This window comes from Trachemys scripta, chromosome 7 (assembly GCF_013100865.1).
Source record: "Trachemys scripta elegans isolate TJP31775 chromosome 7, CAS_Tse_1.0, whole genome shotgun sequence".
NCBI lineage: Eukaryota > Metazoa > Chordata > Testudines > Emydidae > Trachemys > Trachemys scripta.
Window position 1 is genome coordinate 125,539,909 of NC_048304.1, and position 12,523 is coordinate 125,552,431.

The 12,523-nt window shown below is 60.0% G+C and overlaps 2 protein-coding genes across 2 annotated transcripts in view; both read left to right on the forward strand.

Annotated features, from left to right (window-relative positions):
- Positions 1-1,906: 1,906 nt before the first annotated feature.
- LOC117880597 (M-phase inducer phosphatase 3-like) lies at positions 1,907-10,093 on the forward strand. The gene is made up of 5 exons (XM_034776880.1): positions 1,907-2,041; positions 7,565-7,663; positions 8,166-8,299; positions 9,026-9,137; positions 9,426-10,093. The coding sequence occupies exons 1-5, from the start codon at positions 1,907-1,909 to the stop codon at positions 9,576-9,578; spliced, it is 633 nt and encodes a 210-aa protein (XP_034632771.1). The 3' UTR covers positions 9,579-10,093.
- Positions 10,094-12,261: 2,168 nt separating this feature from the next.
- The window catches only part of PGAM1 (phosphoglycerate mutase 1), a 6,936-nt gene continuing 6,674 nt past the window's right edge, over positions 12,262-12,523 (forward strand). Inside the window, exon 1 of the mRNA XM_034776292.1 lies at positions 12,262-12,432. Within this exon, the coding sequence (XP_034632183.1) occupies positions 12,294-12,432 (139 nt within the window). The 5' untranslated portion in view covers positions 12,262-12,293. The remainder of the gene's footprint in view (positions 12,433-12,523) is intronic.

The following is a 12,523-nucleotide window of genomic DNA, read 5'->3' on the forward strand; positions in this document are numbered from 1 at the left end:
GGGCCAGTCTGTGACTAAGGGCAGGTCTTCACTACGGGGGGGGGGAGTCGATTTAAGATACGCAAATTCAGCTATGCGAATAGCGTAGCTGAATTCGACCTATCGGAGCCGACTTACCCCGCTGTGAGGACGGCGGCAAAATCGACCTCCGCGGCTCCCCGTCGACGGCACTTACTCCCCCCTCCGCTGGTGGAGTAAGAGCGTCGATTCGGGGATCGATTGTCACGTCCCGACGAGACGCGATAATTCGATCCCCGAGAGATCGATTTCTACCCGCCGATTCAGGCGGGTAGTGTAGACCCAGCCTCAGGTGAACGCCTCACCTCTCGGCTCCAGGGAAGGTAGGACGTGTGGGCGTGTGGGGGAAGGGGACATCCTGCTCCAAGGAGGGCAGAGCATGTGGGGGAGGGGGGGCATCCCACTCCAGGGAGCACAGGGCGTGTGTGTGGTGGCAGGCAGGGGATACATATGTCCCTCCCTAGGGAGAGCAGGGATATCCCTTCAGCTCTGTTTTTGTGCCAATGCCTGTCTCTGTTGGTGCCCCCAGCCCTGCTCTCTGCCGCTGGAGGATGGCCAGCACCGGGATCTGCGTTACGTCAGCCCCGCCACAGTAAGTGTGAAATGCGCCCACTGCTGCGTAACAGCGCGCATGGATCCCATGCTTGTAAAACAACTCTTATTAAGAACCGCAGCGCGATGCAGCAGCCACAGCTGACATTCTAGCCATGTGCACACAGACCGATGGCTGTCTTGGTGTGCCAGCTGTCCAGCTCTGCTCCGCTGCTGTCTCGGTTTGCTCTGCACCACTGTCCTCCGTCTGCAGCTACGCACGTGCCCAGCGTCCCGGAGCAGCTTGTAGCATTGCCCTTTGCCTCTGCTGTGTGTGGCTACTGACGACTGGACCCCACTCTGCTCCCCTGTACGTAGGGGACTCGGCTCCTTGGCTCCTCTGTCACAGCGGCTGCGCTGCCTGCCTGCGTTGTCTGAACTGCTTCCCTCCTGCGCACTGTCCCTCCACTGGGCTACAGCAGCCGGCCCGTCTGGGAAGCAAGTCCAGCTCTCTGATTCCTTCGCTTTACTGGGGTCCCTGGGAGTGACACTGCTGTGATCCACCATTGCCCTCCCTGTCTGCTCGGCCTTCGCCATCGCTCCCCGGGCTGCGGGCACTGCCAGGGCTCCTTCCCATTGCTGGGTGGGTACCTGGGGAAGACGTCTTGTGCTTTGGATTCTGCTGCAGTGAGCTGCAGTCCGGACGCAGGGCTGGTGCAACCTATTAGGTGACCTAGGCAGTCGCCTAGGGCACTAGCATTTGGGGGGCGGCATTTTCTTCGTCGGCGGCATTTAGGCGGAGGGAGCTGGGCAGGGGTGTGTGGGGAGGGCCGCCTGCAGCAAGTGGGGGGGGGCGGCACGCAGGAGAACTCCCCGCCCCAGCTCACCTCTGCTCCGCCTCCTCCCCTGAGCACGCCGCCCCGCTCTGCTTCTCTCCCTCCCAGGCTTGCAGCGCCAAACAGCTGATTGGCACCACAAGCCTGGGAGGTGGGAGAAGTGGAGCAGCGCCGGCGTGCTCGGGGAGGAGGCGGAGCAGAGGTGAGCTGGGGCGGGGAGTTCNTTACCTCACCTGCTGTTTGCGTACAGGGAGGTACCCCAGGAGTCTACCGGGTTTTCGCCTTTTGAACTGCTATATGGAAGGCGGGTAAGGGGGCCCCTGGACCTGATGAGAGACGAATGGGAGGGGAAGGCCACTCCTGACGGAGAGTCGGTGGTGGAGTATGTCCTGACCTTCCGGGAACGACTTGCCGAGCTCATGGGCCTGGCCAGGGAGAATCTGGCCAGAGCCCAGAGGAAGCAGAAGGTCTGGTATGACCGCACAGCACGGGCCCGCGCCTTCGCCACTGGGGATCAGGTGATGGTCCTCATCCCCGTGAGGAAAAACAAACTCCAGGCCGCCTGGGAAGGGCCCTTCAAGGTTGTGAAGCAACTAAACGAGGTAAACTATGTGGTGGAGCTGTCGAACCGGGCACACCACCACCGGGTGTACCATGTGAATATGATGAAGCCATATTATGACAGGGGGAATATGGTGTTGGCCGTGTGTGGACAGTGGGAGGGGCAGGGAGATGACCCTTTAGTAGATCTATTCCCTGGGACAAGAGTTGGCTTCCCCCTGGAAGCAATTCCCCTCTCTGATCGGCTAACCCCTGCCCAGCGAGCTGAGATCGGAGGGGTGCTGCATCTGTACCAACAGCTGTTTTCCAACCAGCCTGGACGCACTAATCTGACTGTCCACCGGGTGCAGACAGGATCACACCCGCCTATAAAATGCTCCCCCTTCCGAGCCACAGGGAAAACTGCTCAGGACCTGGAAAGAGAGGTCAATGACATGCTGGCTTTGGGGGTGATCCAGCCGTCTTCCAGCCCTTGGGCCTCGCCGGTGGTGCTGGTCCCCAAAAAGGACGGGTCCATCCGGTTCTGTGTGGACTATCGGAAGCTCAATGCCATCACTGTAGCCGATGCCTACCCCATGCCCAGACCGGACGAGCTCCTAGACAAGCTGGGAGGTGCTCGGTACCTTACCACCATGGATCTTACAAAGGGCTATTGGCAAGTGCCGCTGGATGCAGATGCCAGGCTGAAATCGGCCTTTGTCACCCCTCTGGGGCTCTATGAGTTCCTGACCCTGCCCTTCGGCCTCAAGGGAGCGCCGGCCACCTTCCAGCGCCTGGTGGATCAGCTACTGAGGGGGATGGAGAGTTTTGCCGTGGCGTATATCGATGACATCTGTGTCTTTAGCCAGACCTGGGAGGACCACATATCCCAGGTTAGACAAGTGCTGGACCGACTCCAGAAGGCTGGGCTGACCGTAAAACCGGAGAAGTGCAAGGTGGGGATGGCTGAGGTATCCTACCTAGGCCACCGGGTGGGAAGCGGCTGCCTAAAGCCGGAACCAGCCAAAGTGGAGGTGATCAGAGACTGGCCCGCTCCTCAAACCAAAAAGCAGGTCCAAGCCTTTATTGGGATGGCAGGGTACTATCGGAGGTTCGTGCCCCACTTTAGCGCCATAGCCGCCCCCATCACTGAGCTGTGCAAGAAGGGGAAGCCAGACAAAGTGGTCTGGACCGAGGAGTGCCAGGAGGCTCTCCGGGCGCTGAAGGAGGCTCTGGTCAGTGGCCCAGTTCTGGCAAACCCAGACTTTGACAAGCCCTTTATGGTGTTCACCGACGCCTCAGACACAGGACTGGGGGCGGTGTTAATGCAGGAGGATGAAAAGGGGGAGAGACACCCCATCGTGTACCTGAGCAAGAAGTTGCTACCCCGGGAGCAGAACTACGCGGCCATCGAGAAGGAATGCCTGGCTATGGTGTGGGCCCTCAAGAAACTAGAGCCATATCTCTTTGGGCGTCACTTCACCGTGCACACCGACCACTCTCCCCTGACCTGGCTGCACCAGATGAAAGGAGCCAACGCCAAGCTCCTGAGATGGAGCCTGCTCCTGCAGGATTATGACATGGACGTGGTCCATGTGAAGGGACGTGACAACCTAATAGCGGACGCGTTGTCCCGGAGAGGGAGCCCTGAACTTCCCCAGGTCACTGGTCAGAGTGACCCCGCTCAATTCAGTCTCGAAGGGGGGAGAGAGATGTGACGGAGCTGGGAGCAGGGCAGATTTGACCTGGGAATGTTGCAGGGGGATTGCAGTGGGGATGTGGGACTTCCCTTGAAGGAAGCTACCTGAGCTGTAACCTGAGCCAGGAACGGGGGTGGGGAGAATTAACACCTTCTGCCCGGGAGACTGAACAAAGGAGAGGAGCAGCGGGAGGGGCTGGGAGTTTAGTTTCGGTTTGGGCTGGGTGGTGCAACGCAGGGAACCCCAAGCTGGGGTCTAAGCTCCCTGAACCTCCCAGAGGGACCTAATTGAGGGGGTCTGGTCGTACCTACACGCTCTGCTTGAGACTGTGTTCCTGTCCTTAAATAAACCTTCTGCTTTACTGGCTGGTTGAGAGTCGCAGTGAATCTCGGGAAGAGGGGTGCAGGGCCCTAACTCCCCCACAATCCGCAACAGCCGCGTAGTTCCTGGCATTAGCAGAGGGCAGGTCTGGTCCCACCTTTCCCCAGGCTGGGGTTAGGATCTCCTGCGGCTGCAGTCTCGCTGTATTAGACTCATAGACTCATAGACTTTAAGGTCAGAAGGGACCATTATGATCATCTGGTCTGCGCAGCTCACACAGTTCCATGTCCTGATCTCATTCATGCCTGGCCAGCAGGTCCGCTCCCCGGCTTGTCTCTGGCAGGCCCCAGGTCTTACAGTGTCAGCTCCTAAATCGCTGGGATTACTGCCCAGTCCCCTTGAAACAACCCCCGTCTTCTGCACCCAGCGCGTCCCTCCCCTGGCAGTCGGGGGAGCCTGCGCCTTGCAGCCTGGCCAGCCCTGGAGCCTGCATCGTTTCACTGCCCCCAGCCTGGCTGGACGGCCGGGAGCCCCCCGGGGAGAGACTGCCCCACACAGCATCTGTGTGAGCTCTGCCTGCTCTGCAGACCGGCCGCCAGCAGCGCCGTTCCTTGCCCTCACCTAGCACTGCTGCCTCGATAACACGCGTTGCAGGCGCATGGGAGCACCCAGCCGCAGCGTGTGCTCAGTCTGCACGTGCAGCTGGTGATCAAAGGGAACTGCTGGAACCAGGCGCCCTGTCACAGAGTGTGCGGGAGTCAGGGCCCTGCACCCCCGGGTTCCTGCGATTCACCAGGACTCTCAGCCAGCCAGTAGAACAGAAGGTTTATTTAGACGACAGGAAGACAGTCCAAGACAGGTCTTGCAGGCACAGACAACAGGACCCCCTCAGTTAGGTCCCTCTTGGGGGGGGGGGGCAGGGAGGCCAGAGCCCCATCTGGGCTCCCCTTCATTTTCCCAGCCAGCTCCAAACTGAAACTCTGCAGCCCCTCCTCTGCCTTTGTCTCTTTCCTGGGCCAGGAGGTCACCTGATCTCTTTGTTCTCCAACACCTTCAGTTGGCACCTTTGTAGAGGAAGGGCCCAGGCCATTAGTTGCCAGGAGACAGAGTGTCGGCCATTCTCTGTGCAGACAGTATCACAGGGGCCCTCTTGGGCTCTGCAACAATCACACATCCTGATCCCTCCCACCTAGATACCTAAGAAATGCATAGGGGAAACTGAGGCACCCACACAGTATTCAGGGAAAACATTAAGAACAGTCCCACTTCGTCACACTGAGCACATCCCCTTCCTGTGCCCGGCAGGGCTTGGCACCAGTGCTGCCCCTAGCCCTCCTCCTGAGTCCCCCCTGCAGCGCCAGTGGCTCGGCAGGGCTGCGCACGAGGGGCTGTGATTTTCATCGCTCTTTCCAGTGCCCATGCCCCCGCCACACCGCTGTGCTAGCTGTCTGCAGGGCCCACGGGCGTCTGATGGGCAGGAGCAGAATCTGCACAGGCAGCTGCCCGTTCCTCCACATCGCTGGACTCCTTCCACCGCCTTTGCCCCAGGCATTTTCCTGCTGGCTCCGTTTTGCAGGGGCCGGCTGGAATCCCTCAGAGATGAGCAGCTCTCGGGTGTAGGGCACCTCAGTTCCCTTTGGCTCACCTGAAATCTGTTTCCACGCCCCCTGCACTGCTGCCCATGTCTGTGTTCTGCCCTCGTTTTGATCCTTTCACTGGACTGTTCAGCTGGCCTTGCTCTTTGGAGGCATTTCTCTAGGGCTAGAGCCGTTTCCCTGTACGCTGGAATCACGTGTCCTCTCACTGATTAGGGAACCTGTTACGTCTCCACAGCTCCATGCGCATGCCTGAGCTCTCAGCTCCATGCTGCAAGAGCACGGCTCCGGCTCCTTCTGTCCGGGGCCCCAGGACCCAAACGCCTCAATCTGCCATTCCAGTGTTTCATGCGTTGTTCCTGGCAACAGGGTCTCCCGTGCCTCGCCTCCTTTCCCCCCAGTAGGATACTACAAAATCTTCCCCTTTGCTGCATCATCTCCATCCCCGCTGGCCAGTTCTCCATACAGACTCATTTCTGACCCCTACGGCTGCCATGCCTGGGCAGAGGGTTTGCTGGCAATCCAGCCCTCTCCGTGCTCTGCGTCCTTCCGAGCTGCCTGTTCGCTCTGCTTCTAGCGGCTGCATCGTGGGCCTGTTAATCGTCCCCCGTTCCGTGCTGTGTGTCTCACTAGCCTGACGCTGCCACCCCGTGTGCTGGGGAGTGACAGGAAAGGACTAAAACTAAAGCGGCCCAGGCGCCATTATTTGCAGAGGAGCTGGCCCGGCAGCCAGTATTCCAGCCACGTGCCCACAGACTGACTGCCTGGTGCTTCCCCCATCTCTGACCCCAGTCAGGAACTGCACAGGGTGAGGGAAACAGCACTAGCCCTAAAGCTGCTCTGTGTCCACACCCCTGCTCCTGCCCAGGCCCTCTGCTGCCTGCCTCCCTGCCACCCACAGAAAGACGCAGCACAAAGCCACACGCCTGACGGGCAGCAGAGCCAGAGGGGATCCGGATCAGCAGGGACTGTGGTGCGTTGGTGGAGATGGGACTGAGCACCGTGTGGGGGGTGCGGGTCAGGATTGGGGGCATCGGACCAGCTACGTGTGGGGACCTTATGCCCCGGTGGAAACATGGACTCGCTGCTGGGGCGCCCCCGTGTGGCTGGGCATGGCACAGCAGCTCTCCTCATCTCGCGCCCCTGCTGACGGCTGATCCCAGCCCAGCAGTTCTGCCTCTTCTCGTGACTCAGCCCTCCAGACAGATCATGCTTAGTCCCCCCTTTCCGGGGAACTACGTCCAACAACCGTCTGGTCGGCCGCCCCCCGTCGGGGCCCAAACCCCCCCGGGCTCCCACCAGGCCACAGCCCCTTCTTGGAGGCTTCTCGCCGCCTTCCCCAGAGCAGGTAGGGGAGCCCAGGCCTGGCCTCTGTCCTGGGTTCCAGCCCAGGGACCCTAGGACAGGCAGTCCAGGGTCACTCCACCAGACTCCCGGCTGTTGCCTCTTTGGTCTTCTGCCTACCCAGCCGGCCAGCAGCCCTCTCTAGGTTCACCCTTCTCTGCCCTCTTCGGTCCCCCTCGCCTGTTCCTCCACTGAACCCCTCCCAGGGTCTCGCTCTGCAAGCCCAGAGCCTGCCCTTCCACCAGGGCTCCCCACCCCAGGGGCTGCTCGGGGTCTCTCCTGGCCTCTTGCCAGACACTGCTCTCCTCAGGCGAGGGTCCCAGGGCAGCTCTGCCCCAGGGCTTCCTCCCTGACCCTCCTCCTCTCTCCAGCCTTGCCCTGCAAGGGACCGCCGAGTGCGTCCCTCGCTCCCTGCAGCCCCCGTCTGCTGACCCCCTGCCTGGAGGTACCCCACAGGCCAGGCTCCAGGGGTTAACTGGCCTCTCCTGCTCCAGTTAACTCTTTCAGAGCCAGGATGGAGTACACCCCTCGCACCCTGGCCATGGGACGCTGCACCCTCAGCACGTTGGGCCCAATGCCTGACGCGAGGGGCCCTGGCAGGTGGGGGGAGGAGGAGCCCAGAGCTGCCAGGACGCAGCCTCTCGGGAGCTCATCCCCCTCCCCATTTCAACCCCCCCAGGTGGCTTCCCTGCTGTGCGGCCAGTTGGCTGGGGTGGTGGAGGAGTACGTGGTGGTGGACTGTCGCTATCCCTATGAATACGCGGGGGGACACATAAAGGTAAGAGCCTGGCTCAACCGGTCCTGCCCCCAGCAACTTCCCGCACGCAACAGGCTGCCTGCCGTGCAGAGACAGCTCCCGCCAGGTGTCATAGAGAGCGGGGCAGGACTGGCTGTGGGGGGAGCTCCCGGCTACTCCAGCCCCGGCCTGTTCCAGCAGGGGGCGCTGCGGAGAGGGGGGCAGGACTGGCTGGGGGGGAGCTCCCGGCTACTCCAGTCATGGCCTCTCCCAGCAGGGGGCGCTGTGGGGAGCAGGGTGGGGCGCTGGCTGTGGGGATCATGAAATTATTAAAATCCTGTAAGCATCATGCAGGATCTTGGGCTGCCCAGTGTTTTGCCTGGGGAAAAGGGGGCGGGGGCCATGGCACTTTGCCAGCTCCCAGTTGACCCCATCTATGGGATGCTCCCCCAGCCCTGAAGGCGGGAAGGAGCACTGAGCCTTGGTCCTGCCTGTGCTGCCCCCCCACCCGCTGCACCCCTCTGACCTCCTTGCTCTCGCGCAGGGCGCCCTGAATCTGTACCGAGAAGAGCAGCTGGCGAGGTGGTTCCTGCCGGATCCCTTGGGCACGACCCCGTGCCCCCGCAGCAGTGTCCTGATCTTCCACTGCGAGTTCTCCTCTGAGAGAGGCCCCCGATTGTAGGTGCCTTGGGGGCCCGCCCAGCTCCCCCCACTCTCTCCCTGCTCATCCCCCTGCCAAGGTCTCTGTGACAGGGAGGAGCCGCAGAGTTGGGGACACTGGAATGCCTACCCGGCTGAGATCAACATAAGAACATAAGAACGGCCGTACTGGGTCAGACCAAAGGTCCATCTGTCATGGACTCACAGATCGTGCCCACTCTTGGCCCCGTGCAGTCCGTGGTGGGTGCCCCTTTTAGTGCGACAGCCCTTCTCGGGGCCCACTCTCTCTCGGGGTCCGTCCCCTCCATCTCCTGGATCCGCAGTATCCTGTCTACCGACAGTGGCCAATGCCAGGTGACCCAGAGGGAGTGGACCAACAGGGTGCGCCTGGCTCCCATCCCAGCAGTGCTGCCCAGCCGGGGCACCTCACTGCTCCACTCCCAGGGTAGCAGTGGCAGCCTGTGGTTGCAGGTGCCCCTCAAGGCTCTATGTCCTATTGGGGTGAGGCCAATGCCTGGCTCTGGTGGCTGGGGCTGGCCAGTCTTGCTGGCTCCAGGCTCCATTAACCCCACAGTGCCTCCCACAGCTGCCTCCTGCCACACTTCCTTCCTGCCCTCACAAGCTCACTTCGGCCAATCAGACTCACCCACTCTGCCCCGTCCTGTGGCCCCTGTGGGTGCAGGGGGGTCCCTAGAGTGACAATGGGGAGGAGCTCAGTGGTGAAATCCCTCTATCATTGGGCAGGTGCCGCAGCCTGAGGAGAATGGACCGTGATGCCAATCGGTACCCGGAGCTCTGGTACCCAGAGCTGTATGTGCTACGTGGCGGCTACAAGGAATTTTACCAGCACTTCCAGGTACCTAGGGGGCTATTGCAGGGGAGGGGGTTGCATAGCCTAGAACAGAACCCAGGAGTCCTGGCTCCCAGCCCCCTGCTCTAACCACCAGACCCCACTCCCCTCCCAGAGCCAGGGAGAGAACCCAGGAGTCCTGGCTCCCAGCCCCTGCACTAACCACTAGACCCCACTCCCCGCCCAGAGTCGTGGAGCGAACCCAGGAGTCCTGGCTCCCAGCCCCCTGCTCTAACCACTAGACTCCATTTCCCTCCCCAGGGGACGTGTCACATGCTCTCGCTCTCTCTCTAGGATCTCTGCGAGCCCCAGGGCTATGTCCACATGCGACACAAGGACTTCCGAGCCGAGCTTAGGAACTACCAGCGGAGGAAACAGCCTTGGAGCCTGCGCAGGATCCGCAAGGAGCTTTTCAAGCCCCTGTGCCCAGGGTCTCCCTTCCCATAGCAACCCAGAGCCCGTCCCTGACTCACAGCGAGGTACCCACTAGCCCCACCCCTTGCCTCTGAAATGGAGCTGCCCCGTTCCCGTTTGGCAAGTCAGACCTTCTCCTGCTGGCTGCTTCTGGAGTTCCAGCATCCCAGCTGTAATTTAAGACTCTAGCCTTTATGGTTGCAAAGAAAACCTTCAAAATAGGGCTCTGTGAATGAACCTGATGCAGTGACGTCTTCCTGAGTCTGCTGGCAGCCTGAAATGATAGCTCTGCGAGGTTGAACAGCTCCATTCAGCTCGTTGGATGTTGACTTGATGGCAGCATTGTTCACTTTTCATTTCGGACCCAGACACACAGGACAGAGGAGGAGTCATCATTTCATGGAGACCTGCGCAATTTGCCTTTATTGGTGTCACATTTTAGTGCCTTGAAAGGGTGGAGTTTGGTCTGTGAGTGGAGCTTGGGTGCACATCACTCCTTCCCCCTCCAACTGACCTCTGCCCCTGTCCCAGGGCAGTGATTGACAGGAGTTCCCCCCCCCCCCCCCCAGGGATGCCCTCAGTCCCCTCCCCTCCTCTCGCTCCCCTTCTTGCCAGGCAAATACAATAAAAGTGCAGCAGCATGAGTAAGTCAAACCTGGACTGATGCAGCAGCAGGTTTAAGGCCTGGCTCTTTGTGGCCACCTTGGTCTCCTCTTGTTCCCTCCTCCTGTTGTCCTGACATTTCCTTTTACTCTTGTCTCCCTCCTTCCCCTCCGCACATGCTCCCTCCCCTCTCCTGCTGAGCCACTCCTGGGAAATCACGCCTCACCAATCTACTAGAATTCTTTGAGGAGGTCAACAAGCATGTGGACAAGGGGGATCCAGTGGATATAGTGTACTTAGATTTTCAGAAAGCCTTTGACAAGGTCCCTCCCCAAAGGCTCTTAAACAAAGTAAGCTGTCATGGGATAAGAGAGAAGGTTTTCTCACGGATTGGTAACTGTTAAAAGATAGGAAATAAAGGATAGGAATAAATGGTCAGTTTTCAGAATGGAGAGAGGACAATAGTGGTGTCCCCCAGGGGTCTGTACTGGGCCCAGTCCTATTTAACGTTCATAAATGATCTGGAAAAAGGGGTAACCAGCGAGGTGGCAAAATTTGCAGATGATACAAAACTACTCAAGATAGTTAAGTCCCAGGCAGACTGCAAAGAGCTACAAAAGGATCTCACAAAACTGGGAGACTGGGCAACAAAATGGCAGATGAAATTCAGTGTTGATAAATGCAAAGTAATGCACATTGGAAAACATAATTCCAACTATACATATAAAATGATGGGATCTAAATTAGCTGTTACCACTCAAGAGAGATCTTGGAGTCACTGTGCATAGTTATCTGAAATCATCCACTCAATGTGCAGCGGCAGCCAAAAAAGCGAACAGAATGTTGGGAGTCATTAAGAAAGGGAGAGATAAGATAGAAAATATCATGTTGCCTCTAGATAAATCCATGGGACAGCCACAACTTGAATACAGTGTGCAGATGTGGTTGCCCCATTTCAAAAAAAATTATATTGGAAAAGGTTCAGAAAAGGGCATCTCACCATATGAGGTGAGATTAATAAGTCTGGGACTTTTCAGCTTGGAAAAGAGACGACTAAGGGGGGACATGATTGAGGTCTATAAAATCATGACGGTTGTGGAGAAAGTGAATAGGGAAGTGTTATTTACTCCTTCTCATAACACAAGAACCAGGCATCACCCAGTGACATTAATGGGCAGCAGGTTTAAAACAAAGAAAAGCGGTACAGTCCATCTGTGGAACTCCTCGCCAGGGGATGTTGTGAAGGCGGAGGCTGTAGCACTAGGTCAGTTCCGGGCGGACAGGGCCAGGCTGGGCAGGGGTGGTGTCCCCGGCCTGTTTGCCAGCGGCTGGGGCTGGGTCCCGGGATAACCGCCCTGCTCAGCTCACCCCGGGGGCGCCTGGCACTGGCGGGACACGGGGCTACCGGCACTATGGGTCTGACCCAGCCTGGCCATTCTGTTCCGCCCCACTGCACCTCCTGGGCCCAGCCCCGCCTCCTCCCGGCCTCTCTGCCCCCCTGCCCCAGGGGGCTCCTGGCTCCCGCCCCACCACGTGAGGAGGCTGCGGGGAGGGGAGGGAAGGGCGAGAGCTCTGATTGGTTGTTCTGCCCCAGGAGGCGGCAGTGCAGCGGACAGCCAATCAGATGGCTCAAATTCGAAAGGGGGCGCTTGGCTGCTCCTGCGGGCGCGTGGGGATTGGGCCCCAGGGAGATTTAGGCGGCGCCTCTGATCCACACTTTACGGTAAGAGCGTCACGGCTGTAGTGACGTCACGGTAGCTGAAGGTCACGTTGCCCTTCACGTGCGCTCCGTGCGCTTCGTGCTCCCCCGGCGGCCCTCCAGGACGCATGCGCCACAGCGTCTTGTCCACATTGCGCATGCTCCAATTGGCGGGGTTGCTCTGGGGAAATGCTGTGGGTGCGCATGCGTCTGGTCCTGCTCGCGGGAAAGGCTCGAGGACGCACGAGCGCAGCCCGCGCAAGAGTCGCCCTGGAACCACAGGCGCATGCGTGAAAGGCTCGCGGGACGAGCTCTCTGGCGGGCCGACGGAGGGAGGCAGGGGAGGAGCCAGCCTGACTCTGTCGCGTGCGCATGCGCATGCGCAGTGCGTGTGGGCGGGCCCGCGCGGCTTTGGTGCAGTCCGGCTCGAGCGCTGCAGTTGCGCCATGGCCGCCTACCGGCTCGTGCTGCTGCGGCACGGCGAGAGCGCCTGGAACCTGGAGAACCGCTTCAGCGGCTGGTACGACGCCGACCTCAGCCCGGCCGGCAGCCAGGAGGCGCAGCGCGGCGGGGAGGCGCTGAGAGGTACGGGGGGGGACGGGAGCAGTACTGAGCCGGGGGGGGTCCCGGAGGGGAACAGTACGGGGGCTGGGGGGGGTCGGTACCCGGCGGCGCG

What these genes read in the sequence shown, in the direction of transcription:
- LOC117880597 (XM_034776880.1), top strand. Translation starts at nt 1,907, where the DNA reads ATGGTCCTCATCCCCGTGAGGAAAAACAAACTCCAGGCCGCCTGGGAA. An exon ending in ACGCGGGGGGACACATAAAG is followed by an intron (nt 7,664 to 8,165) that starts GTAAGAGCCTGG and finishes GCTCTCGCGCAG; the next exon opens with GGCGCCCTGAATCTGTACCG. An exon ending in TCTGAGAGAGGCCCCCGATT is followed by an intron (nt 8,300 to 9,025) that starts GTAGGTGCCTTG and finishes ATCATTGGGCAG; the next exon opens with GTGCCGCAGCCTGAGGAGAA.